This window comes from Tympanuchus pallidicinctus, unplaced genomic scaffold (genome assembly GCF_026119805.1).
Source record: "Tympanuchus pallidicinctus isolate F22 unplaced genomic scaffold, pur_lepc_1.0 scaffold3, whole genome shotgun sequence".
NCBI classification, from domain to species: Eukaryota; Metazoa; Chordata; class Aves; order Galliformes; family Phasianidae; genus Tympanuchus; species Tympanuchus pallidicinctus.
Window position 1 is genome coordinate 22,060,072 of NW_026294747.1, and position 25,158 is coordinate 22,085,229.

General features: G+C 45.5%; 4 protein-coding genes across 15 annotated transcripts in view; 2 read left to right on the forward strand and 2 right to left on the reverse strand.

The window, feature by feature from the left end:
• Window positions 1-3,054: 3,054 nt before the first annotated feature.
• Window positions 3,055-7,727, reverse strand: NDUFS3 (NADH:ubiquinone oxidoreductase core subunit S3). The gene is made up of 7 exons (XM_052695992.1): window positions 7,667-7,727; window positions 7,521-7,592; window positions 6,672-6,769; window positions 6,261-6,410; window positions 4,982-5,107; window positions 4,479-4,598; window positions 3,055-3,300 (listed from the first exon to the last, which is right to left on the reverse strand). The coding sequence occupies exons 1-7, from the start codon at window positions 7,710-7,712 to the stop codon at window positions 3,133-3,135; spliced, it is 780 nt and encodes a 259-aa protein (XP_052551952.1). The 5' UTR covers window positions 7,713-7,727; the 3' UTR covers window positions 3,055-3,132.
• Window positions 7,728-7,766: 39 nt separating this feature from the next.
• Window positions 7,767-14,919, forward strand: KBTBD4 (kelch repeat and BTB domain containing 4). 2 transcript variants are annotated; one of them, XM_052695987.1, is made up of 4 exons: window positions 7,767-7,865; window positions 9,474-10,094; window positions 12,595-12,701; window positions 13,257-14,919. In XM_052695987.1, exons 2-4 carry the CDS (start codon window positions 9,503-9,505, stop codon window positions 14,115-14,117), a joined length of 1,560 nt encoding a protein of 519 aa, XP_052551947.1. In that variant the 5' UTR covers window positions 7,767-7,865; window positions 9,474-9,502; the 3' UTR covers window positions 14,118-14,919. The 2 variants fall into 2 exon arrangements, with proteins under 2 accessions (XP_052551947.1, XP_052551946.1); XM_052695986.1 differs by having other exon boundaries at window positions 7,844-7,961.
• Window positions 14,920-15,036: 117 nt separating this feature from the next.
• Window positions 15,037-17,108, reverse strand: PTPMT1 (protein tyrosine phosphatase mitochondrial 1). Its single transcript, XM_052695993.1, has 4 exons — window positions 16,906-17,108; window positions 16,760-16,840; window positions 16,361-16,552; window positions 15,037-15,263 (listed from the first exon to the last, which is right to left on the reverse strand). Exons 1-4 carry the CDS (start codon window positions 17,074-17,076, stop codon window positions 15,123-15,125), a joined length of 585 nt encoding a protein of 194 aa, XP_052551953.1. The 5' UTR covers window positions 17,077-17,108; the 3' UTR covers window positions 15,037-15,122.
• Window positions 17,109-17,138: 30 nt separating this feature from the next.
• CELF1 (CUGBP Elav-like family member 1) overlaps window positions 17,139-25,158 on the forward strand; it is a 54,131-nt gene continuing 46,111 nt past the window's right edge. For 5 of the 11 annotated variants that reach the window (XM_052695972.1, XM_052695973.1, XM_052695977.1 and 2 more), the window contains exon 1: window positions 17,232-17,395. The gene's annotated coding sequence lies outside the window, so the exon portion shown is untranslated. Of the gene's footprint in view, window positions 17,159-17,230; window positions 17,396-22,125; window positions 22,236-25,158 lie in introns of those variants that run through there. The other 6 variants (XM_052695974.1, XM_052695976.1, XM_052695980.1 and 3 more) reach the window with 4 other exon arrangements.

The window sequence follows — 25,158 nt, forward strand, 5'->3', positions numbered from 1 at the left end:
GGTTTCTTTGAGATGAGACTGTAAAGAGTTAGGTAGCATCTTGAAAGCAAAACTTTGCTTAAAAACTGGAGGAATCTCTTGCTTCGTGTCTCACCCACAACTTGAGGAGATCTCAGAATCAGAGAAACATCAAGGTTGGAGAAGACCTGCAAGATCATCCAGTCCAACAATACACCCATCACTAATGGTTCTCACTAAACTGTGTCCCTCAACACAACGTCCAAATGTTCCTCCTTGAACATCTCTAAGGTTGGTGACTCCACCACCTCCCTGGGCAGCCCATTCCAGTACCTGACTACTCTTTTGGAGAAGTAGTATTTCCTAACATCCAGCCCAAATCTCCCCTGGTGCAGCTTGAAGGCATTCCCCCTAGTCCTAATTTCAGCTCTTGCCTCAGGCCTATCCAGCAGGTGCTCAGGAAGAAGATGAGGAGAAAGAAAAGGCTAAGAATGAAAGGGAGGAGATATGTGGCTCGTGGGTAGGTGATACTGTGAGTCACAGGAGGGAAGAAGCAGAGCAAGGTTGAGTAAAGCATTGTCTATAATCAGGTGCAGCCTATACAAAAGAGATGGAATGGGGCCCTCACATAACATGAGATGTGATAGGGTGCAGTAATACGAGGTGTGATGTCACCTAGCCAGTCCTTCAGTAGTCCTGTAACTTCTGCTCTGAAGGACTCCAAGGCCTAGCTGAAATCCCTGCCTTGTTTTTGTTTTGTTTTTTTTTTCGCCTGAATATCAATCACCAGGGCCCATACAGACTGTGTGGCTGTGGTGGAGGTGGATGCCCTAATGCATCAACAGTCCCATCAGCAGTGAGGAGAGACTGCTTGCATGGCTGTAGGGAGAAATGCCAAAGTTCTGGAAAACACCAATAAAACATACTCATCTGAGGAAGCTCAAGATGGTGACTGTGAATCATCACCTAAACTCTATTCAGCTCTGTTATAAGAAAATGTCTCCTCTGATTAGGACATCTCTCTGTCAGCTATTGCACATATGTCTCATCCAACATCCTCCTACGTTTGGAATATCCTGTGCAGGCAAATGAGTTGGCAGCCTCGTCGAGGCAGTGACAGAGGATTTAGAAGACAACATTGTGTGTGACCATGCTGACAACAGCCTTGCCCAGTGTGAAGCAAGCGCCCACCAGCCACAAGGACCCCGGTGCAAGCAGGTTCCTATGAAAGCATGGCCCCTGGGGCTCAGAAACAGTGTAGGTGGTGTGCCAACATTGGCAGTACTTTGTGAGGTTGTGTAACCTCCTGTCTCCTGGGACAATGTGTCTGGGTGAGTAAACTGCACTCTTTATAAGCTCCAAGACTTCTCTAATTAGAAGATATTTGGGTCCATTAGCAAATATTTCACATATTAAAGATCTGCTGGAGCCAATGCTTGTCCCTACAGGGCTGGCTGATTGGACTCTGTGTATTCGTTAGCAAATGCTGCATTTTGTCCAACTTGACAGTGCATTGTGTGATGCTGTCAATCAAATTTTCCCTCTGCACAAGCATGTTCAGCTTGACAAGCATATTTCCTTCTGTTTTAGTTACTGTCACTCTTCTGACCTATCATACTGGGAAATAGTATTTTTGTGAATACATCATAAGTCGTGTTATGGTGCTTCAAACATCCTGAGATGGGTAATAAAGACCATAGTGGGGTAAAAATGCTCTTCATTAATATCTTTCACAGTGGCAGAAGTGGTGTTATACACTTCTGTCTTGTGCAACGAGCATCACAATGCAAAAGAGCTGGTGCAACAGAAAATAGAACCAGCTATGGAATATATTGTAGAAATGATTAAAAGTACATTTCCAATTTAATCAATTCAAACACTGGCAGATCCTAAGGGGACCTAGAAATTATTTAAAACCCAAACTTCTGCTGACTTCTTCTGTTTCTTTCTCCTTTTTTCTGCCTATAAAGATGTCTAATTTTTAATAATAACAGCAAATGCTACCAGTCTTAATTAGAGAATGCTGTTCTGAGTCATATCCCAAACACTGCTGGCCACAACAGCCTGAAACAAATTAAGGAAGAAAAAAGAACTTAAGAAATCCATGCTTACAAAGCTAGGGTGTAAACAAATATGGAACCTGATGCTTACCATACAGCCCAGCTCTTCTTGCAAACAGGCCACATTCTAGTTGTAGTGATTTACTTTTTGTTTGTTTGTTTGTTTTCCCCTTAAGTGAATTTATCATTTCTATTCCTTTCTCTGTCCCATACTCTGACTTTCCCAGCTCCTGTTTTGTTTATGGAATCAGAGCATCCTTAGATCTGGAGGGGACCTCTGAAGGCCATCTAAACCAAATCCCCTGCAATCAACAGGGCACCACAGCTAGATTAGGTTGCCCAGCTACAATTTTTTTTTTTTTTTTTGAGAGCTGAGATTTTCCACAACAGCAAAGATAGAGGTAATGCTATTATGTCACAGAGCTGAGAATAATTGGAAAGGTGACAAAGATGCATACACTTTCTTCTACAAGAGAAGGGAAGAGAAATATTTCAGCTGCAGGGAAATCCAGAGTCTGAAGAAGCCAGAAAAAGTAAAGGCTGCTGAACTCTGAAGGAAAAGCTGGTATGCAGTAGCATGTGAGAGGTTACCTGCCAGCAGAACACAGACCAAGTTCCAGAGACAGTGCAGCTATTTCCAGTCTTTATGGTCTGAATTTAAGTGCTTCTTGTGTTTTCCTAATAACAGTTGGTTTAGAATCATGAACATACACAAGCTGTCTGTGTTTGCTGCATCTATGGTCTTCCCAGAGCCCATTGTAGAGCTGAGACATTCCTCTTATTGAAGCTGCACAGCCATCTCAGAAGTCTCCTGAAGTTTGCACTAGTAAGTGCTCAGGTTATGACTTACACTTCCAGGGACAGCTAACAAAAGTAGCATATCTAAAGCAACTCCATTCAATTTCCAAGCAAAAAAGACAAACCTAGGATCTTAGAGCTCAAAGTTAGATCATCAGGACTGTAAATTAACATACTTCATCCTTAGTTTTTCATCTAGGTTGAGAACAACGGTTTATGTGATCGTGACAGGCAAGAGTCTCATAACAACTTTTATTACTATAAATATTACATTCGAACAGAAAGGATGGTGCCATGCACCCACTCCGTTCTGCTGCTATTTTGCATCTTCCTTCTTGGCTCCAGGTTCTATTTTCAGGGGTTCTGGAGGTGCACGATAAGCAGGAAATGCCTCCCAAGGGCTATTCAGGTCAAACTTGCGGAATTCCTGAGATAGTTCCACAGGTTCTGCCACTACGCGTTTCACTTCATCGTCATACCGCACCTAGAGCAGAGCAAAGGACAATCATTTTCAGACAGCCCCCAGCGTCACCTCTGCCACTGGATGGAAATGGTTATGACCAAGATCAGCCTCCAGTACAAGTAGCCCTTGGTTTTTATGCCGTGGATGTGATAAAGCACAGGCCACTGCCGCAGCTTCAGTTCTCCTACTTCACAAAGAGGAGACCTCCAGATGACACTGGGACCTCTGTACTCTCCAAAAATACCCTCCTTTCTGCTACCATGCACCTAAGGTGTGTGGCCACTCTGAATCAGGAGTACCTAGCCTACAGTCCACACAAAGTTTACATGGAATAATACCTTTAGTTTGCCATGTGGCAAAGGAACTTCTGAGTCATTGCAGTAAGGTGGTCTATCCACACCACTGTACGCGGGTACTACTCTCATGAGTATCTGTGAATTGCCATCATGTCAGCTTGTTTGATTTCAGTTGTGCTTCTTAGCATAATATTTGGAACACAGGGCAAGGGTAGGTGAATACTAGATTGGACTGATTTGTCCTTACTATGTCAATCCAGATCTCCAAATCTGCTGCCTGCTCATCACTTACAGGACTGCACTATTTCTATTTTCTTAAAACCACCTGCTGCCTGCAGAACCTCACTGTCTCTTCTTGAGACTCAGCTCAGCCTCAGAACTGCACCAAATACAAATGCTTCTGCGAAAACAGATGCTTTGAAACTAAGCAGATAACCAGATACACTCATTTCACTCGTGATTTAGCACACAGTAGTAAATGATTGATGAATTAAGTCAGTTGAACTTTAGTTCTGTAACTTAAATCTAAAACTAAAATTCCACAAAGCAGAGTTCCAGGTGCAGAAAGATCTGTTTTGTCATTTACTTCCATAGGCATAAATAGCTTTTCAGGAGAAAGTTTCATGCTAAAAGCAGAAGCACTTTCTCTGTCCAAGAAGTGTCTGTGGCACACTGCACATTAAAATTGCTCAGTGTTCCTATCTTTAGGCTGCCTTATTGCAGATGATATATATGATGACTTCAAATGCTGGAGATATGTACAGCTTGCTAGAATGCACACCAGTTAAATGTCTTTAGCTGCCTTTTATATGAAAGATTATAAAGCAATCGCATCTCTGCATTGAAACTCAGATAAGAATATTAGAGAGATTTTATAACTGCAGACACAAATGCATCTCCTACCTCTACATAACCAGAGAGTGGAAAGTCCTTCCGGAAAGGATGGCCTTCAAACCCGTAGTCTGTGAGGATTCTCCTTAGATCAGGATGGTTGGCAAAGAAAACACCATACATGTCCCAAACCTAAATGAAAGGGAGACAAGTTGAATTAGACAGACTGTCTCCATTCTAACCTTTCTAGCATGTCCGCAATTCCCCACCTCACCTGGAAAGGTCAATCCAACCATGAAAACAAACAAGTCCTGCTAACAAAGGCTCCTCTTACTTTGAACAAATACTTTGTTATTATATCCACAGAATTTCAGTTACTTGCCTGGTTTTGTGTACTACCAGTGCAAGTCATAAAAGAACTAAACAAAAACAAACCAAACACCTTTTTTTCCCCCTATTCAGAAGAGAAAGCCAGTGAAACATTTCTTTCTTTCTCAGTGCCCTAAGTACTAAGTTTTATCAGGAAAACACAGCCCCCCTCAAAAGAGACTGCTCCCAAGTATGCCGGCACTCACCTCTCTTTCATACCAGTTTGCTGCTTTGTGCACAGACACTGCTGAATCAATAGGTGTCAGCTCATCAGTGTATGTTTTCACACGGATCCGACTGTTGAATCGCAGAGACAGGAGATTGTAAACAATCTGAAGCAGAATACAAGAAGGCATTGGGCTTGTATGGACTTTGAAGGTCTCCAAGCAATACAAGACAGGCTGAGCAAAGATACATTAAGCCTATTTCAAATATTCCTTTTCAGCAAAGTCACGTTCAGCTCTTAGGAGCTGTGCACTGAAAAGCACTGTAACTGAGGCTCCAATACATTATCTCTTTCTTAGAAGTGTAACAAAAAGTATGTGGGATTTATAAAATGTCAGTTGTTAAAAAACAGTTGAAGTAAAGAGGAATACTAAATCTTAAAGAAAGAGAATACTGGAGGAATGAAAACACAAGACAATAGACTGTCACAAAGAAAATGGCTACCAATTACTCTCAGTATTCAGTGATCCAATTGGAACATAAATTTGTTACCACAAGATAAACAAAAGAGGAAAAATAAATTAGCTACTTTTCCTTATCCTTGTAACTTGCTGGGAATTAAATCACATCGCTTCTCCCATTTGAAGGATGATCTGCCCAAATTGGACAAAGGAAGAAGGACATCTCCTTCATCAATAAGGAGGCAGCCTCCTACAACCAGTGACCCAGAATTTTCTGCTTTTATACTGTACCTTTTCCTAGGGTAAACTACAATAAATTGAACAGAGCTTTCTAGTACTAGGTGAGAAGACAATATGCTGAGTATCTAAACTCCTTCAAATAGGTCCTGATGTCAGAAGATGTTTTTAAAACTAATGAAGTTTGTCCTTTTTTTAGAAAATTGTTAAGGAGAAGAAGACTGGTGGAATTATAGGGCAAATCATGACTGGCTGTGTCAACAGCAGCAGACGGACTCAGGCAGAATAAGGAAGAGTACCAGTATGTATTTAGCAGAAAGAAGGCTCTGGACATTTTTGTAAAAACAAAGCAAAACAAACAAGCAGAAAACCAACCACTACTACCACTCCCTGCAAAAAGACTTCTAGCTTGTTCTAGAACAGAACAGGAAAGCCAAGCTAGGAATTCATGCAGTATCGGTTCTACTACTACTTCCATAATCAACAGGTTAAACAAACCCTGCACTTCAGAGTGGACTTTTATTTTTGTGAAGTAAAAAAATGCAGTTCTAGCTGCAACAGCACCCACAGCCATTAGCACTTGTGAAACTCTGTGAGTTTGATGCCTTAGAGCAGCTCTTACCTCGAAGCGGTACTGCCGAGATGGGACATCAACAGCAGTCAAGTCAGCCAAGGACTTGAACTGAGCATTAGTATGATCTCGGAGGAAGGTCAGAACTGGAATAATCCCATCTGGATGGATCAAAAGCTCCAACTCATTGAAACAGGTCACCTGATGAAAAGGATGGAAAGGGAACTAGCACACGTGCTAATAGGAGTGAACACTGCAGAATCCAGCAGGACATCATACAAAGAGAGCATATGGTACAGCAGACACAATGACATCAGAGAAAGTGGCTCAATAGTAGTTGTAATTTTTGTGTAATTCTGACAAGCTCCCTCCCACACAACAACTTTTGACATCTAACAAGAAGCAGTGTGTTCATGAGGTCCCTTGCCTCCCAGCAAGAACAATTTCTTGAGCAGCACCTACCTGTGCTTGCTGGATATACTTGGGCAGGATCTCAGCCACATACTCCCCAAATGCACAGAGCTGCTTCTGTTCTACTTCATTTTTCGGTCTGACAGTAGCTATGGAGAACAACAGATTACAGCAGGGCAAGCCACAGAAAGAGCAGCAACATTCATCACGTCCTTAAAAATCCCTTTAATCACTCTCAATCTCTGAGTAGCTCTTTCAGAAGCCAGGCAGATTCAGGCATCCTCCAGAGCTTACTTATGGTAAACCTGAAGCTAAATATACAATACATGCATAGCGGAGTGCAGAGTTCACTGTCACAGAAATAATATCTGGGGAACAGACGGCTGAGGGGAGACCTCCTCTGAGCTACCTGAGAGGAACGTTGGCGATCACCTTTCTTGTGTGATAAGTAATAAGATGTGAGAAAAGAGCCTCAAGTTGCAGCAGAGGAAGTTTAGATTGGGTACGAGGACGAACTTGCTCATGGAAGGGGGGGTTGGGCATTGGATCAGGCTGCCAGGGAGGCAGTGGAGACCTCATCCCTGGGGGTATCTCAGAGATGTGCAGATGTGGCAGTGCAGGACGTGGCTTAGTGGTGGGGCTCAACAGGCCACACAGATGGTCGGGCTTGGTGGTTTCGTAGTTCTTTTCCAGCCTAGACGAGAAGCCACGATCACGTTAGCGTGGCCAGAAAGAAGAGGCAGGAGGGCACCCGCAGCGTGCACGGCCACCGGCACCCTCACCTTCCTGCCCAACATCTCGGTTCCCGGGAAGCCGCTAACCGCATTCGGATCCGGGCAACGCGAACGAAGCCCTCCGAAAACAAAAGGCCCCTCCCGCCGCACTTCCCGCTTCACTTACGGCGCGTCTCCGCGGCTGAGCCCCCCGCCAGCCGGGTCTGCGCCGCCGCCGCCGCCGCCGGGCCCGCACCACCTGAGGACAGAATGGACACGCGTGAGGGTCGCGGCGCCCCGAGCTGCCACCGAGCGCCGCCCGCCCATCCTCACCTCGCCGCGCGGCCCGCACCAGGCCCCGCGCCGCCGCCGCCAACATCCCGCCGCACGGACGGGCAAGGGCACGGACCGGAAGCGGAAGAACTCGCCGCCACCGAGCTTCCCCCGGGAGCCGGAAGCGCGCGGGGACTTCTCGGCGGCGCTTCCGGGTGGAGGCCGGAAGTGGCGAGTGCCTGGCGGCGCCTGGCGCAGGGTGAGGGGCGCGGGGGAGCCGCTGGGGCACCCTGGGGCGGCGAAGGCGAAGGTGGAGGGAGGCTCCGGGGCGGCGGCATGAAGGGAGGCGCCGCAGGTGGGTGTCGCGCCGGGCGGAGTGGGGCTGGGGCCTGCTGCGCTGCGCTGCGCTGCGCTGCGCGGAGGGGAAGGCGGGGGGGCTCGGGTGCGGAGTGCCGCAGCGCCGCGCTCACCGCCTGGAGGCCGTCCTGTGCGCTGCGTGCCCATCAGCTTTCCGAGGATCGGCCTTCCCGTTTGTTTTCTGAGGCGTCTGCTGTAAATCCCACGTCCTTCGTCGTGGTCTGTAGCCGTTGCTGACGCTTCCCCGTGACACGGCCCCAGCCCTCGAGATCTGCGTGGGCTGTGGGCAGCCGCTCGTGACGTGGGTTTTGGGGCTGCGGCTGTTGGGTGCCGGACTAGGAGCTCTGCGGGACGGGCTCGTACCTACTAAAGCTGGGAGCTTGGGGCTGAGGGGTTCTGGGTCGTTTCCTCGATCTCGCACAGCATAATGGATGGTGATTCAGTCCGAGAATGCCGTAGAACAAAGAGGTCGTACTTAAGACGGACCGTTCGGGATGGCGGGGCCTGTCCAGCCCGTGAGGTGGAGGAACTGCCACCAGTGAGCAAAGCCTGAGTGAGGAATTAGGAGCTGTCCTGTACCAGCAGAGCTGCTGCAGGAATATGCGTGTTTGAAGGCATGGGAAAGTAACCATTGACCTCCTGCAGAGAAATCATGTATTTGAGAAGCTATGTATTGGAAGTCATGTTCAGTATTAATCAGTTCAGTTTTGCTTTCAGTCACCATAGTTGGATAGTTGAGGTGTAGAACTAGAGGAAATGCAAGCAGGCCTCTGTTTGTTCTTAATGCTGCCAGGAGCTGTGTTAAAGAAAAGCCTCCTTCCCACAGCAATCCTTAGCTGGGTCTGAAGCTTCTTCAACCCAGAACACTCCCAGTTGTCTCCGTTGCCTACTCAGCAGTATTGCAGACTGAGTTCTCCTTGTCACTTGGGAAACGGTGACTAAAAGCATGTAGCAAGTTATTTTGCATGCTGAAAATCTGTGGCCACACAACGTGGCCATCAGTTACCTCATGTAGTTAGCTTGAAGGACTGGTGGTTGTGTTTGGCAGACTTTTTGGTGAAAACAAAATCACATTACGTGGTGCACTGCAAAAATTTCATCACATTGTTTTCGGATGTTAATTAACTCTGCTCTTTGCAGTACAATACTTTAACCCCTTTCTGTCCCACCTAGCCCAGCTGCAGTAGTGTCACTTTCCCTGGCTTTGCAAGTATTTCTTTGTGTCAGTGAAATGAGTTGTGGAAAGATATGCAAATTTTCTGATTCTGCTGGGATGCTGTGCTCACTGGAAGTTTGGTATATATTACAATTTTAATCGTGCCAACTTCTAATTTGTTTCAGTTGTTTTAGTTTCTGAAACTCCAGCAGAAGCTTCTGGCTGTGCTATTTATGTTCAGTCTCTGAAATATGCTGGCTGCTTACCAACACGCTTGGTTTTCCCTGTATCCCGAAGGATTGCATAATCTTGTTAGTGGAGGGAGAAAGCCTTATAATAATTGTGATTTCACAGATTGCTGGAGGTCTGATCTGTGTGGCACCATGGACTCGTCAGAAGAGACTGGAGGCTCCTCTGCTGAAGAGAACTACTTTGTTAACTACACCTTCACTGACCGCTCACACTCAGGCCGCGTGGCCCAGGGAATTATGAAATTATGTTTGGAGGATGAGCTTTTTGCTGACGTTACAATATCAGTGGAAGGCAAAGAATTCCAGCTGCACCGTTTGGTCCTCTCAGCTCAGAGCTGCTTTTTTCGTTCCATGTTCACTTCTAACCTGAAGGAGGCTCACAACCGGGTGATAGAGCTGCAGGACGTTAGCGAGAGTGTCTTTCAGCTCCTTGTGGACTATATTTACCATGGGACTGTAAAGCTGAGGGCCGAGGAGTTGCAGGAAACCTATGAAGTGGCAGATATGTACCAGCTGACTGCCCTTTTTGAAGAATGTTCCCGTTTTCTGGCCCGTACGGTGCAGGTCAGGAACTGTCTGCAGGTGATGTGGCTGGCAGACCAGCACAGTGACATGGAGCTCTACACGGCTGCCAAACACTGTGCAAAGTCACATTTGTCTCAGCTGCAAGACACGGAAGAGTTCCTGCACCTACCTCTTCGCCTACTGACAGACATCCTTACAGGTAAGGAGTTCTGGAGGCCAGCCATGACCTGCATATGGGAAGAGACTTTGAGTCTGAGAGTCTAGCAGGCATAAAACAGATGGAAAGATACAAGCTTTCATAATCACTGTCTATTCAGAGGCTTAGCTAAGCAATGCAAAACAGTCTGGATAATTTCATCAGAAAAAAATTCCACCATAAACTGTCAGTGGAAATGAAGGATCTATGCTATAAAAAAAGAGACATAGAGATCGCTGCTAATTCTCAGCAGTTTCTGAGTCAACAGACTGAAAGTATTCCAGGTTTTTAAACATCACTTAGTAACGTTCAACATCGTTTATTTTTGTTTGCATTAAAAATAAAACCAGTAAGCCTTACAAAATAAACATCTTATGAGCATGTTTTTGTTTTAATTCTTCGTCATTTAACATTACAGTGCAACAAGTCAACATTTGTAAGGCTTGAACACACAGGCCATGTTTCTAGATTCTGTTAGTGTTATTAACAATTTTATATAATTACTAGGATTATTAAGGATAGACACTCAGCTGACTGACACAGAGGCATTGTAACATCTTAGGTAATACAGTAATTACCTGTAATGTAAATGCAATGGATGCAGTGACTTAGTGTTGTGAAGGATGTGTCAGCACAGTAACAACTTACTTCATTCGACACCAGTCCTTAAAGATTCTCTGCTGCCCTCATAGGTACAGGCAGTACATTAAAGCTTTTTCCTGATGCTTCAGTCACTACTCAATTTTTGTACAGTTGCATATCACTGTTAGAGGAAGCAGGAACAGAAAAGAAGCTCATACATTCAAATGTGTTGGACTTGGATCCTCAGAGATTATCTCTTTCTTGCTTTATTTAGAAAATAACTCTGTAAACAAGTAAAATAATATACTTTGTGTGTCAATGTTTTGTGTGCTGATACAACAATACACCTACCATGATTGGCTTCTTTGAAATACTAACAAATCTGTCTGGCAAGACTTAAAGTATCCTCTAAAGTTGAGTCTTTACATATGTTGCAATGCAGTACTGCAGTATTTATTTTGCAGTTAAAGGAATTCAGAGTCAAATACCAGTTCAGAATATGTACTGAGAGCTCAAAAACGATGATAAAAGTAGGGCAGTTTTGGTAACTATCCCTAGCTACAATTTTTAGACTAAGTTGTGACTTCATTAAAAACAAAATACTAAAGTTCTGAAGTAAAGCTATAGAGGTTGATCACCCTTTAACCCTTCCTTATAATGATTTCACATAGTAATCATAGTTCAAAGGACTATGACCTTTAGTGTTTGTGGTCCTGAAGTAAAATAATTGCTTAAGAATTTTTTTTCCATGTCATTTATTTTCATATATAGATTCATGTCACTCATTTTTCATGGTTAAACTTAGCTCATGAAAATGGATTAAAAGCTGAAATACACTTTCACTGCTGGTAGGGAAGAACTTTTGCAATTGCTGCTTCTTTGTTTAGTCAGTGTGCAATTAAATAGAAGTTATTACTAGCAAGGATTAAAAAAAAGTCATTAGATAGTAAGTTGTTAAGCTTACCTTTTATCGTGTCCCATGATCAGTTTTAAAATCCAAGTTTTTCCATTTGACCACTACATCCAACAGATGGCTCACAGAAATGCTTTTTTTTACTGTTGAATAGAGTAAAATTACCTGCTTTTCTTCCTCCCTTTTCCTCAATCCTTTCAGTGGGGAGAAAAAGATTTAGTTGGGATTTGTAGGATGCCTTCAGCATGGCTGAATTCAGGGTTTGTTGTGAGAGCAAATTGCAAAGTGAGAGGAGCCTTTAAAAGGGAATCCTCTTGATGAACACAGACTTAATAGTGAGTGTTAGAGCAGCTAGCTGACTTTCAGACTACAAGGAGATACTTTCTAAGTACTATATTGATGGTGATGATGCAGTAGTCCACAGCATAACAAACTTTTAGTTATGCCTGGAAACTGGTAGAAATCTGATGCAGTCTGTTAGCTCAGTGTCACACTGCTAAAGAAAGCTATAGCAGCTCACAGGGGATTTCCAAATGTTAACAGGATAGCAATGACAGAGATGTTCTCTGTACGCTGACAGAGAGCTGACCCTCAAGACTGAACAGTTCCTGCAGATGACCTTTGCTTGATGAGTTTCTAGGACCAGAAGAGAATTTTTATGCCTAAATGCTTAATTAAGATAATGCTTTTCACAGTCACAAAACAACATAGAGCCTCTTCCCTGCTCTCTTTCTCTTAGACGTAAGTTCTTGTCCAAATCTATGTAAAATGCTTTAGATTTGCCAGCTCTATCTCCTGCTACTTGAACAAGGAAACTTCATTGTAGTTGCTAGGCTGGCATTACTGATCATGCCTGCCCAAATGTATAAACCTCTGTATTTTTTTTTCCTTTTCCTTTCTCTAGAAGTTAAGGCTTGTTGTGGGAGGGGGTGAAGGAGTTGCAGGAAAAGATGTTCTTTGGTACCTATGTCTAGATACCATAAATTTCTTTCTGTCCCCAAACCACAGATGGTGTTCCATGTTCTCAGAATCCAACAGCTGCCATAGAAACCTGGATCAACTTCAACAAGGAGGAGCGTGCAGGCTTTTCAGAGACTCTGCGGTCAAGTCTGAAGGTATAAAAAGACCTTTTTTTCTAGGCTGTTTAGTAATTCTGCACTTCTCAAGGCAGGGTATATTCTGCCCACAGGTGCGATTGAAAGTTACAACACAAATGCCATTGAAATTGATTGTGTTTGCATAAGGAATACTTTCATTGTTATAACTAGCAGCCCCACTGACTGCTTTTTTATTTTTAATTTTAACCTGAGGGAGCTTTCACTGGTGGTTAGAGCATTGCCACAAGTAACTCCCTTCAGCAGATGCTCAGTTGTTTGAAAGACCATTGAGAAATTTTAGTTTGGCATTCTCTTTGTAATAGTTACTCCATCAGCAATGGCACCATCCCTTCACTCGACTGCAGCCACAAAGATTCCAGTGAAGTCTGTTGATAACTTTACTGTGTCAGATATGTGTGCATGCTTGAGGGTAGCATGGCTTGGCAAGCAGAGTGCATGCCTCAGGCTCGTAGATGGGTTCCGAAATGCTGATAAAAATCAGTCTCAGGCATCACTGATGTTCGTGTAAACAGGCCTAGTTCTACTAAGACTGACAAATTCCTCATTTCTTAGGTGATTGGAGAAAATGTTCACATCTACCTGATTGGAAAGGAGTCATCGCGAACACATTCACTCGCTGTCTCTCTGCATTGTGCTGATGATGACTCCATCAGTGTGAGTGGCCAGAACAGCTTGTGTCACCAGATCACAGCAGCCTGCAAGCATGGCAGTGACCTATACGTTGTTGGTGGCTCCATTCCACGCCGCATGTGGAAATGCAACAATGCAACTATAGACTGGGAATGGTGTGCCCCTCTGCCCCGTGACCGGCTCCAGCACACTCTTGTCTCCGTGCCAAGCAAGGATGCAATATACTCCCTGGGGGGCAAAACTCTGCAAGACACTCTCTCTAATGCTGTCATATATTACAGAGTACGAGACAATGTCTGGACAGAGACCAGCCAGTTGGAAGTGGCTGTCTCTGGGGCTGCAGGTGTAAATCTTAATGGTGTCATTTACCTGCTGGGCGGGGAGGAAAATGATTTGGACTTCTTCACCAAGCCGTCTCGGCTTATTCAGTGCTACGATACCAACACAGAGAAATGCCACGTGAAGCCATACGTACTGCCTTTTGCAGGGCGCATGCATGCTGCTGTACACAAGGATGTGGTGTTCATCGTAGCTGAGGGGGATTCGCTGCTTTGCTATAATCCCTTACTGGATAGCTTCACCCGGCTGTGCTTGCCAGATGCCTGGAGCTCAGTACCATCCCTCTGGAAGATTGCCAGCTGCAATGGCAGCATCTACGTTTTTCGAGACCGCTATAAAAAGGGCGATGCAAATACTTTTAAACTTAACCCAGCCACCTCTGTTGTAACAGTCACAAGTGGCATCAAAGTGCTGCTCACTAACCTGCAGTTTGTCCTGGCCTAATGGGGAAGAACAGCCCCAGTAATAGGACAGGCAGTGATGGTGTTCTGCTGCGCAGCTCAGAGGTACCCACCACCCTCAGCACCAGTCCCAATTACTACAAGCTCACAACATCCAGTAAAGAGCCCATCTGCACAGAGGAAGTACAGGCCTGGTCTTTTAGATAGCACTATTAAAGCTGAACTGATGCATCTTAGATTTCAGATGGACTAAATGCTATTACTGTGATCCCCTTGATGATAAGCTGCTTGTGTTTGAGGCCCAAACCACAGCAAGTGGCTCTTTTAGCTTGGAACCCGTCCACAAATCCTATAGCATATGGAGGACAACCTCCTTGGCACAGACGGTAAGTTTTAACTGCCTGGGAGACTACGTGTTACTGCCATTGTCAGTCACAGAGTTAGATTTGCGCTGTCTGTACTCCAGGGATGTCCCCACTTAAACGTTCCTGTGTTGCTACTGCTGGAGAGGCTGGGAGAAATATTTACAGCAGACAGATTCCAGAGCTGACCCCAAGTAGGTTGCGTTATTCAGCACTTCTCCTAGAGGAGTGGTAACAATCTGGGAGTTTGCTTATTGCTGTGTCATCACCAAGCATAAAGAAGGAGATTTTTCTTACGAGCATTGGCTTCCTTTACTGTACAGGAAATCCCCACCTGTAACCATAACATACTATTGGTAAAAGATGGAATTAAGACCACTTCCTCCTACCCCTCTCTGTTGGCACTGTAATCCCTTGGGTAAGAATCTGAATAAAGTCTCTGCTGAGACAAAGTTTTCTTTTATTGGCTGCAGATATTACAAAGACTTCCATGGATTGCGGTTCAGCCCAACATTCATGTGCGGGTGAGAATGGTAACACTCAAAAAAAAAAAAAGTGGCCATATGGAGAAAAAGTTATAATGAAACAGCCCAAACTCTCTTTTACCATAATTTATATAAAAATTTCTTTATTGAGGTCAAGAAGTACAATACTTAAAAGAGCTGAGTCTGAGATTTTGGTAGTTCTCACTGACACTCTGCAGTTGTCCCAGCAGTAACATCCTTGTGAAAACTCTCCAGGACCTGGACTTGTTTACGCCGAATAAGGATGTGGGGACGGATCTCGGCAATAGCCTCTATTGCTTCCTGAGGGCTCCAGTGATGCAGCTGAAAAGGCAGAAACCCTGGAAGTGAAAATCCATTCCATCCTTTCACCAGTTAAGGGAGCCCCCTTTGGATGTTACAGGCAATGTTAGCACTGTTAAAGAACTGGCATCTTTATCTCTTCTATTTACTTGAAACTTCCTCAGAAGGGCCTGAATCTCACTGCAGTTTCATGATATGAGTTCCTCAGTCAAGGAGGGATGGATGGTGCTGCCTGGGACTATCTCACTCAGAATTCCTACGTGTTGTGAATAGTTTCATGTCCCAGTCCCACCAGACAGAAAGGGTAGTGTTTTATTAAAACATTACTATTACCCTGGTACTTAAGGAGTTAGTGCATCACTATGGAAAGATTTTCCAAGGAGTGTTCAGCAGCACCATCAGTAGGATCCATATGTAGGATTTTGTTTTCAGTGCCAACCCACTTAGCTCTGCAGAGAACTGAGAAAGCTAGCGCTATTTCCCTTGATCCTGAGTTGTATTTACCAAGAAGCGTAGAAAGGCTCGCCATTTCAGACAGCCAAGGAAAAGGTCTGAGCAACAGAAACAGACGATTATCTGCTCAGTGAACCTAGAATCAATTAAGAATCTCAGAATCTCTCAAAACCTGCTCAGAACTTGGTATATTAATGGCTCAGTGGTCCAAAGAGCTTCTTGAAGTATGACTGCTTTGCCAGAGCCACTACAGACAGCATCATATAACACATTTCAGAGCTCTGGCACAACAGCAGTTTCTCTTTCCAGTAAAATCAGGCCATCTTTGTCAGCGTTAATAATTTGTGCCATAAGTACAGGCAAGTGAGGGATACAAAGATAAATGAGATCATCAAAGAAAGCTTTGACTGCTGTTCAGCAAATCTAAGCTGATTGTTCGTTTACCCTACATTTGCCAGGTTCTACAAAGCAGACAATAGCGTGAGTTTGGGGCTTCACTATTTACCTCTTTTGAAATGAGTGTCTATTCCAAACTCTAAAATCATGGAATACGAATGCAGCAGCGCTTGCTCAGGTGTTTCTCGAGCAAACGCGGGTAGCAGCGGTCGGCTGTGCTTGCACACAGTCTATGAAAACAAACCCGTTCAGCAGAGAGCTCTCCTTACTCGGATCAAATAGGCCGCTACCACGGTGGCGCTGCGGGAGCGCCCCGCCTTGCAGTGCACGTAGACGCTGTTACCGCGCTCGCGGTGCTTCAGGATGAACTCGACGCCCTTGTGCAGGTTTTCCAACGTGGGGACTCCAGTGAGATCCACGGTGCCGAGGCGCAGCTGCTCTACTCCCAGCGCCTCCCACTCCTGAAACAAGCGGCACGTTCACACGCTCGAACTCCGGTTCGTGCCCTCGAGGAAGAACACCCGGAGCCTACCAAGACACCGACAGGGAGACGCGGCGGTGCCGTGAGCGCGGCGAGGCGGAGAGCGGAGAGGCGAGGGGTCGCCCAGCCCGCCGTCCCGCTCCCACCTCCCGCTCCCCGGTCGGCCACGAGGCCGAGCGGAGCCCACCTGCGCGGAGCAGCAGAGGAAGCGGGTCTCGTACTCCTCGTTCAGGGTGAGGACAGCGCGCACGTTCTCCTCGGCCACCAGCTGCGGGCACAGCCACCGTCAGGCGCCGCCGGGCTCCTCCGGCCCGCCCCGCCGCGCCCTCTTACCCTACGGCTGCGGCCCCGCAGCGGCAGCGCTCCCAGCAGCACGGCGCGGTCGATGCGGTGGAACCAGGGCCGGCGGGAGGCGGGCAGCTGCGCCCGCAGCGCCGTGTACAGCAGCGTCGGGTAGAAGAGCAACCGCGCCGCCCCAGCGCCCAGAGCTGCCGCCACCCCCATCGCGGCCGGGCGGGCGGGTGGTTGGGCGCACCGCCGGGGAGCGCACGGGGGAGCGCGGCGGTGGCTGCGCGGAGCACGGAAGGTCCGTCCCAATGCTGAGGGAAGCGGCCGGCTCCAGCTTCCCCCCGCCTCGCGCCCGGCGTGGTCTCTCCCGGAAGCGCCGCCATCTTGCGAAGCCGGCCCGAGGCGGCGCAGGGAGCCGAGCGGCTGCGGGTGGGTCTCCGGGGGCAGGTGAGGGCGGCGGCCGGCAGGAGGAGCTCGGGCCGGGCCGGGCAGGAGCGGCGCAGAGCCCGCGGAGAGCGCGACCCGCCTCGCGCAGGTAACGGCCGCCTTCCCGCCCCGCTCCCCGGGCGCTCGGTCCCCAGCCCACCCGGGCCGCGGCGGCGGCCTCCGCGGCGCGCCTCCCTCCCCCCCGCGCGCTTTCCCGCACCGTACAGAGGATTGGGGCCGCGGGGGCCGCCAGCTGCCTCCTTCCGCGCTGCGCCCCGGGGTTCTGGCTGCCTCGCCGCGCTCCGGGCCTGGGGAGGCCGTCGGCCGCGATCCGAGCGGTGACAGCGCCTCGGGCCGCGGGGCGGCGGCGGGGGGCGCTGCGGCTGCGAGTGCGGTTGCGAGTGCGGCCCGGGGCGGCGCCGCCGGTGGGGGGCGGGAGAGCGGCGGCGCGACCGGGCGGCGGCGCGGGGCCCTGCCGAGCGGGGCCGGAGCTGTGCCGGGAGCGGGTTCGTGCTCTGGGGCTGGTGAGGGGGGAGGCTGGTTAGGTGGGGGTGAGTACGGGGCTGGAGGTTATCGCCGTGCGAGTTGTGCAGCCTCAGGCGTTGGGAGTGGTGGTGGACGCCGTTGGAGCAAAATATAAAAAGCAGGAGAAGCCGAACGTAAACTGGATGGTAAACGCGTGTCGGAGCAATAAAGGTTAATAAGAGCGTGAGATTTTTATAGGACTGTTTACGAGGAGGAAGTAGGGAGGCTGTGTTATAATAAAGCATGGAACCTTTACTCCTTCGAATTCCCGAGGAGTCGTGGCTCGGACGTGCTCACCTTCAAGGCACGGACATTCTTTCTGCCAGAAGTCGTGGGTGCATTTTTCAAACGCTGCAGCTTTCTCCCGTCATACCGCTTCAGTGTGCTCCTGGGGTGTGTTTCGACAGGAGCTCACTTGATCTAGAAAAAACTTGATGGGGATATTCACCTTAAAACATGCTTTGCTTCTGATCTGCGAGAGCTTGGCCTTCCTGAGCATCTTGATTTGTTTTATTTTTTGTTTTTTGCTTGTATTTGTCTGTTACTTCAGGCTTAAATCTTTGAACTAGCAGTCACAATAATTGCTGAATAACCTCCTAGTGCCTTTAGCTGTCTTTTTTATTGCTTTTTTTTATAGCATAGCTCATCAGCTAGATTAAAACACTGCAGTGACTTGGCACCACGTGTCCACAATCAACTTTTTTTCTGCTTCATTCCCCTTGGCTGTATTCTTGGGAGCTCTGTAATGTGAGTTATCTGTATGCAGGTCTATAAGAGGCAGCTTTACTGGAAATAACATTGCTGTGGCCCATGTTTAAAAATCCTTACACCTTTACTTTGTTATAGGAAATGGGAAGGTGGGTGCAGCATACATCCAGCAGCTTTATGTCCTGTTGCATCGCTGCTGATGAGGAGACCTCTGGGTACAGGCAGAATTTATATATCTGCATCAGGACCTGCCTGCACCTCTACGTACCAGCAGAAGCATTAAGTAGGGATAATGTGAGATTTGCTATTGAAGCAGCTGCAATAGTCCAGTGTTCTCAGATATGGTTCAGCATTCTTGTTTATCAGACTTGACCTGAGTTTCTTAATGCTTTACTACAATCTAGGCATTTTCAATATTGCTTCTTGTCTTCTAGTTTACCATTCCCCAGGAGTTTTGCAAATATTTGTTGCCTTAGTAATTGCCCTTATGTGAGAAGTGCCATTTTAATCCATTGGTCAGTTATTTGGTGAGGAAAAAAAAAAAAAAACAACCACAAAACACAGCAGTATAAATCAAAGCAAAATAAAATACTGAATTGTTTATTGGAATGGGAGTTGTAAATTAAGAAAAGTTGTGTGGGCCCTCTAATGATATTTCTCTTGAGGGTTTGCAACACAATATCTTGAATTGTTATCCTATTGCCCTTTTTTTTTTGAGATGCAGAAGTAGTATCTAGCAGTCTTAATGTACTTCATCTTGACACAGGACTGCCTGTGTTACATGGAAAAATGCCAGATAGCACCTCTTCTGTCTCCACTTGGTTGTCCTGCCAAGATGCTTTATGTTTGGGGCATAACAGTGAAAAAAGAGCATTTCAGCATTTGCACTTCCAGGAATTCCCGGATGTCATTTAAACATCATCTTGTTCACACTCGATCCAAGCATGTAAAGCTGAAATATACATTAGGGGCAGGAGATCTGGGGAGGACAAAGGAGAAAATGTAAACTGCTTTAAAGCCATAGGGCAGATAAATCTGCAAAGACTTGCTGTAGCATTGAATAGCTCACAGCTCTGAACTGTGATAGACAGCAGGTGTGTTTGTTTATGACAGCAATGTAATGAGGCATGGTTGTCATCTCAGGTAAAGAAAGTCTTTCTGGCATCTTGATAAGCATGGAACTTTCAGCCATTTTAGCTGCATGTGTTGCAGAAGAAAGAACGTTAGTCTCCATTCACCCTGAATTCAGCCAGCAACAGTGAGGAGCAAGTAATGAAGACCCCAAGCTGAGCAGGAGACTTCATTAAACTCAGAAAAGAATTTCTGTTTTGTAGGTAGTTTGTGTGAGTTTATTTACTTTATGAAAGCTTTATCTCAGAACTAGAATCATGGTCCGTGAGCTGTCTTCTCTGTCCCATGTGCACACGTTGTCATACTGTCTTCAGTCTTCTCAGTATGTTGTGGTCTGATTTTTAATTTGCACTGGCCGTTTTACTGGCTATCCTGCTAGAGGCAGAGTGCTAGTGGCAACCTGCGCATTTTGGTTGCCAGTCTGTACTGCTGTAGACTTAGAACTAATTTAACAAATTGACTTGATGTGATATCTTTAGACTAGATGATACAAAGTGGTCTTAGAATTACCTGTTAGATTACACATGTTGGTTATAATTAGTTGTAAATGTAATTTGGAATAGCTGGTTTAGATGTTGTAGGCAAATGAGTCGGCACTTTGGGCTCTTTGTCCTTTCAGCAGCACATCTTGAGGAGGTCTTAAGTGAGGATGTGAATGAGAGGGTGAGTGGTTGCTGAGTGGGCACGGTGTCCTGCTGGTACATAGCAGGCTTCCCTTTGCAGAGAAATGTTTCTCTGCAGTTGCACGCTATGTGTTCTCTCAGAACCAATTTCTTTCTTGATTATTGGAAAAACTCAGCTGAAGTTCCAGAATGGCTTATATTGTTTTTGCTTGAAATTAATTCAAGATTTTCAGAAAATAGGTCTTTGCAGTAGCTTTCACTTCTGTCTGCAGGCAGTTTTGCACTATGCTTTTCATAATAATAATGTGGTTCTTATTTGCTAGATTTCAGCATTACACATGTCAAAGTAAATCCGTCATTCTTCAAACATCTGATTTAGAATTCAGTTTTTCACTGCATCCATAAATATTCTTTGCTACTTTTTACTCAAACCGTGGTTCAAGAGCGATTGCAGCATATGTATATCTGTGATATCCACAGATCCTTCAGAATCAGTTGGCTTTCCAACTGAAGATTTGTGCCTGTTTTCCCAAACCAGAGGATATGGTTATTTATGAAGTCTGTAACGGAAGTATCTGGCATTGTCCAAGGCTACGTACAAAAGTGATAGCATCATGCTTAACTTACTATAGAGATTTGCAGGATGGATACCAAGCATCCTAATACCTGCAAACATTTTACAAGGTAAAGCTTTGAATGCTTCTTCCTGTGGGAAAGCAACAAAGTAATGATCTTTCAAGAACAGAAATGTTTTGAATGTCATCTCTGGGTTCCTGTAGGTAAAACAGTGTGAAGGAAACTCTTCTCTCATTGATAGTGCTAGATTCCCTTCTGGATCACTGTCTTAAAATCTTCCTGCCACCTCACCTGTACCTGCTCTTTATTTACCGTCCACAAATTCCTGTTTTCTATTTAAGCTTCTAAATAATAATTAAAAAAAAAAGTCTTGTGAAAACTTGACTAAGCAAAGAATTGCATTTCTTTCTTGTATTGTCTTGCCTGTCTTTGTGTTACGACTGCAGAGTGCTTAGCATGATTCCTGAGTGGAACAGTGAAGAATCCTTGCACAGTCAAAAGAGCTGTTAGGCTTTACTGGTGGGAATGATCCATGTGTAAGGTCTTTGGAGAAGGGATTGCATATTTACTTCAGGGGTTTTGGCTGCACGGAAGTTTGTGTGAGTGCATTTCTGGTTCTGTGGTACTACGTTCCTAGTGTAGCTGAAAGTTATAGCTTACACTTACTCAGATGAGAAAACTTTTCTGCTAGAATTTCTAACTTAGTTACTTACCTCCGTGTGAAATATGTGATATGCTAAATAGAAGAAACGGGCAGCAGCACAGGAAGAAAAGGTTCAAAAAGACTGCTGTAGTTAGGTTTTGGGTGAAAAATGCCACGCGTGTGTGTGCTTCCAAAACCAACAAGGCAGACCTGGCCAGTTTAGTAGTTCTTGAAATGCTGGTAGACGTGGGGATTCCCTGGAAGGGAGGTTTTTGTCTCTCTTCCAAGTTGCTGCCAAATTCTATTGGGTGGAGAAGAGCATTGGTAGTTTCTGTGTTGCCGAGGTGGACTTTCAGTAAAATGAACTTGGACTCATTTCTAAACAGTGACGACTCCTTTAAGTTTGTACACTTCAATCTTTTCTTCCCCTACACAGCATGATGTGAACGGGAGTGTGCGTGTGTGGAGGAGCTTGTCTTAGCTACGGGCTCTGTCGGAGACCATGTATGGGTAAAGCGCTTGGGCCAGTTCAGCTCCCTGCTCCTCCCTCCTGGAGAGCCGAGCAGAATCCCTTCTGCTGAAATGCTTGTTCCACTTTCTATATTTGTACAGCAGCAGCAGCTAGCTAGGCGGTGTGGCCGGCCTTGTGTGTGTGTGCGGCATTTGCTGAGCGGAATTGAGAGCCAGGGTCACAGTCTGTCTGTCTGTCTGCGTCTGGGGAGGACTGGCATTCCGAGTGAAAGGTGATCTGTTTGTGGATGCTTTGTTTTTCTTTAATGTAAAATGCAATTTGTCCAAGCTGGGAATGTAGTTGACTGGGAGTGGAGGAGGGAAAGCAGTTGTCTTACAGGAAGAGTATGTGGTGAGTGGCAGCAGCACCAACAACGTCACTGCAAGCTGCTGTCTTCTGGGGGGGGGTTAATATCCTTGCCTGCTTCGGGGAGTGGTCAGCCACGGTCTGATTGTTGCCTTAGAAGGTCTGTTGTCCATGTCTGCCATGAAGATTAATGAAAACATGATCCTGCCTTTGCTTGTTAAGGGCAGGAGGGATTAATGAAGAGCCAGACCTTGGCCTGCCTAGCGTAGAATAAGGAGTTGGTGTTGAGGGGATGGAGTTGTAGGAAATACCTTATTAGGAAGAGCTGGAAGCTTGTTCTTGGTACTTCCTTGGCTGTTGATTTGCATAAACTTTGTTTTAAGGCTCTGCAGGCAGTGGGAGGGCTATTCACAGTGGTTTTCTTAAGCGGTAGATCAGGTGAACAAATAGTGAGGGCAGTCTATTGGCTGCTTGAACTGTAGTAAACTGTTGATACAGTAGTGGAAGGGTGCTCAAAATAGTGGCAGTAACTGGATCCGCCGTTAACATTGGCAAGAAATCAAGAAGGGGGGAATGGGAAATAGGATACAAGTACTTTTTTTTCTGTCTTTTAGGGGATGCTGTCCACTTCCAGTTTCTCATGCCCTTTGATTATCTATGCAAAGTGAAATCTGCTTTTGGAATATGAGTGAAGAAAACATTGTTTTACTTGTAAAGTAGAAGTATCATCTTAAAATCTTTTTTGAGAACAGTGCTTCAGAAAATCAACCGGAATTATTTTTTCTTTCCTACCACTGCAGTGTCTTCAGCATATTTCCTGCTGAGAAAGCTGTGTGTACCTCGAATTTGGAATGAGGAAATCCTGGAGATGAATGGTGGGTTCTCAGCTGTCTGGCAATGCCTGAGTCCCACAGTGTGTGCAGGCAGGGAGCTGTGGTTGATGTGTGGCAGAGGGATGTGTCATGCATGAGCTCAAGCATCTATATGCTGTGTGACTGCTTTTGGATCATTCTTTGTGTAATAGTGATACACCGTGGTAGTTTCCTCAACTTCATCAGGCGAACCTGTGGAATTCATGAACGTTTGGATTTCTAGGATATTAAGCATGCTTTCTTAAGCATTCTTATATGTTCCAGCATTGTCACATCCTCTTAAAGCTCTCTGTCTTTTTTCCTGCTTCTCTTCCTGACTCCCCAGCTGACATCCTCTGGTTTGTGCTAGCCAGAACAAAGTGGCACAAGCAATATAAACTGTTTCTAAGTTTACAGTAACAATCAAAAGCAAATGTTGGTACTATTCAATGCCAACAATCAAGATTGTGCAATTCTTCTATTTTGAAGTGTTCTCCAATAACCATACTTAATTTTTGCCTGTAGTCTTGTAGCAGGCATGTGATTAGGCAGTTTCAACCAACACTTGGAAGTAGGCTATTGCGAACTCAAAAACTGTTTATCTGTTCTGTGAAAGGCGTAATGACAAATAGATAGAACACCGTAGAAATGCATGTTTGCCAAGTGCATTGAGTAGATACAGCCAGGCTTTAGAATGGCATTAAGTCTCCATTTTGTGAAAATCTTCTTAACGATGCTTAAGACAGTGACATTGTTTAGTCCAAACAAAGCAGTCAGTTGTGTTTCTTGGGAGGCAGACGCTTTGAGCTGTGTAACAAATTTATTGCGTACCTGTTGCCAGCCAGTGCAAAAAGAGAGACTTTGCACACTGCCCATTTCCAGGAATTCCAGTGGTTTGTGGAGCAAAATATGATGCTTCAGATGCGTAAGGGCAGGAAATCCTACTTGGTGTATATGCTGGAGTTTAGGGGATAATACCTGTTAATCCATTCTGGATTGACTGCGTTGTTATGCTGTTTGTAAAAACAGTTACATCAGGGTTGGAGACAAGTAAGAAATTAACTTTTATCTGACATTCTTTGTAGGTCCAGAAATTCTATAGCAGGAGGGTTTTGTTTTTCTTTTTAATTTCTTTTAAATGTTTATTGCTTTCATTCTGTGCTGACTTTTTTTTGGCATCATAATTGTGCAGTTGAAGAATAATGTTATGTCAGGGGTGGATATGTGGGAAGATTGTGGGAATTTGGAATTCAGCCCAGAATGAAGTTAGCTATATTTGTAAAGGCTGTTGAAACAGAGGCGTTAAACTTGAAGAGAAGAGGTAAGGTTGATAAGTAATTTAAGCAAAAGCTGATAAGACAAGGTTGCTAAGGATCTACTTTTGATTTAAAAAGCTGAATTATACTGTTAAGGAAGGGGCAGACATCTTTAAATAATGGAAATGGTTCATGGGTGCAGAGCTGGAAGGTGAAGGTAATTGTATAGAAGAACATGCACAAACCTTAGTGTGTTAGTAATGGAAATAGTGGAACCCTCATCATTTGGGACCTTTAAAACTAAAAATGGTTTATGAGAAGAGAATTAATTCTGACAAACTCAGCACCTAAGTCTGATAGTGCAAATCCATGAGTCATCTGAATGAGCACATGCTGGTATTGCTCTGGAAAGAAGCTTGTTTCATCTTTCAAATGTTTCCCCTTTCCTTTATGCTGCCTGGAGCTTTTGTGAGGTTGTGCAGTGAGTTGAAGCTGGAAAGATGGCTGGATTAAAACTGCTGGTTTCCTGTTGTTGGTAGGCTAGATCAGACCTGGATCACTTCCTTCCCTGGGCTCATTATACACAGGTAGGGAAAGATAGCTGGGGAGGGAAAAGTTATGCTCTGTTCTAATGTCAAAAGGAATGGCTTACATTGGGTCTGCAGTAGGATTATCTTGAATGGTACATGTGCATTTTCTCCACGTTTTTATCTCATCTTTTTGGAGACCTTATAGCTAGTCT

Bases quoted from the DNA above. Each gene is read 5' to 3' on its own strand.
- KBTBD4 (XM_052695986.1), top strand. The intron at 10,095-12,594 runs GTAAGGAGTTCT...CCCAAACCACAG, and splicing joins ACTGACAGACATCCTTACAG to ATGGTGTTCCATGTTCTCAG. The intron at 12,702-13,256 runs GTATAAAAAGAC...CTCATTTCTTAG, and splicing joins CTCTGCGGTCAAGTCTGAAG to GTGATTGGAGAAAATGTTCA.
- NDUFS3 (XM_052695992.1), bottom strand. From the start codon at position 7,712: ATGTTGGCGGCGGCGGCGCGGGGCCTGGTGCGGGCCGCGCGGCGAG. The intron at 6,411-6,671 runs GTAGGTGCTGCT...CCTTTTCATCAG, and splicing joins AGTATATCCAGCAAGCACAG to GTGACCTGTTTCAATGAGTT. The intron at 3,301-4,478 runs GTAGGAGATGCA...GCTCTGCTCTAG, and splicing joins CACTCTCTGGTTATGTAGAG to GTGCGGTATGACGATGAAGT.
- PTPMT1 (XM_052695993.1), bottom strand. From the start codon at position 17,076: ATGGGGGTGGCGGCAGCTCTGGGCGCTGGGGCGGCGCGGTTGCTCTTC. The intron at 16,841-16,905 runs GTAAGAGGGCGC...CTGTGCCCGCAG, and splicing joins TGCGGGGCCGCAGCCGTAGG to CTGGTGGCCGAGGAGAACGT. The intron at 15,264-16,360 runs GTAAGGAGAGCT...CTGCCTTTTCAG, and splicing joins TAGCGGCCTATTTGATCCGA to CTGCATCACTGGAGCCCTCA.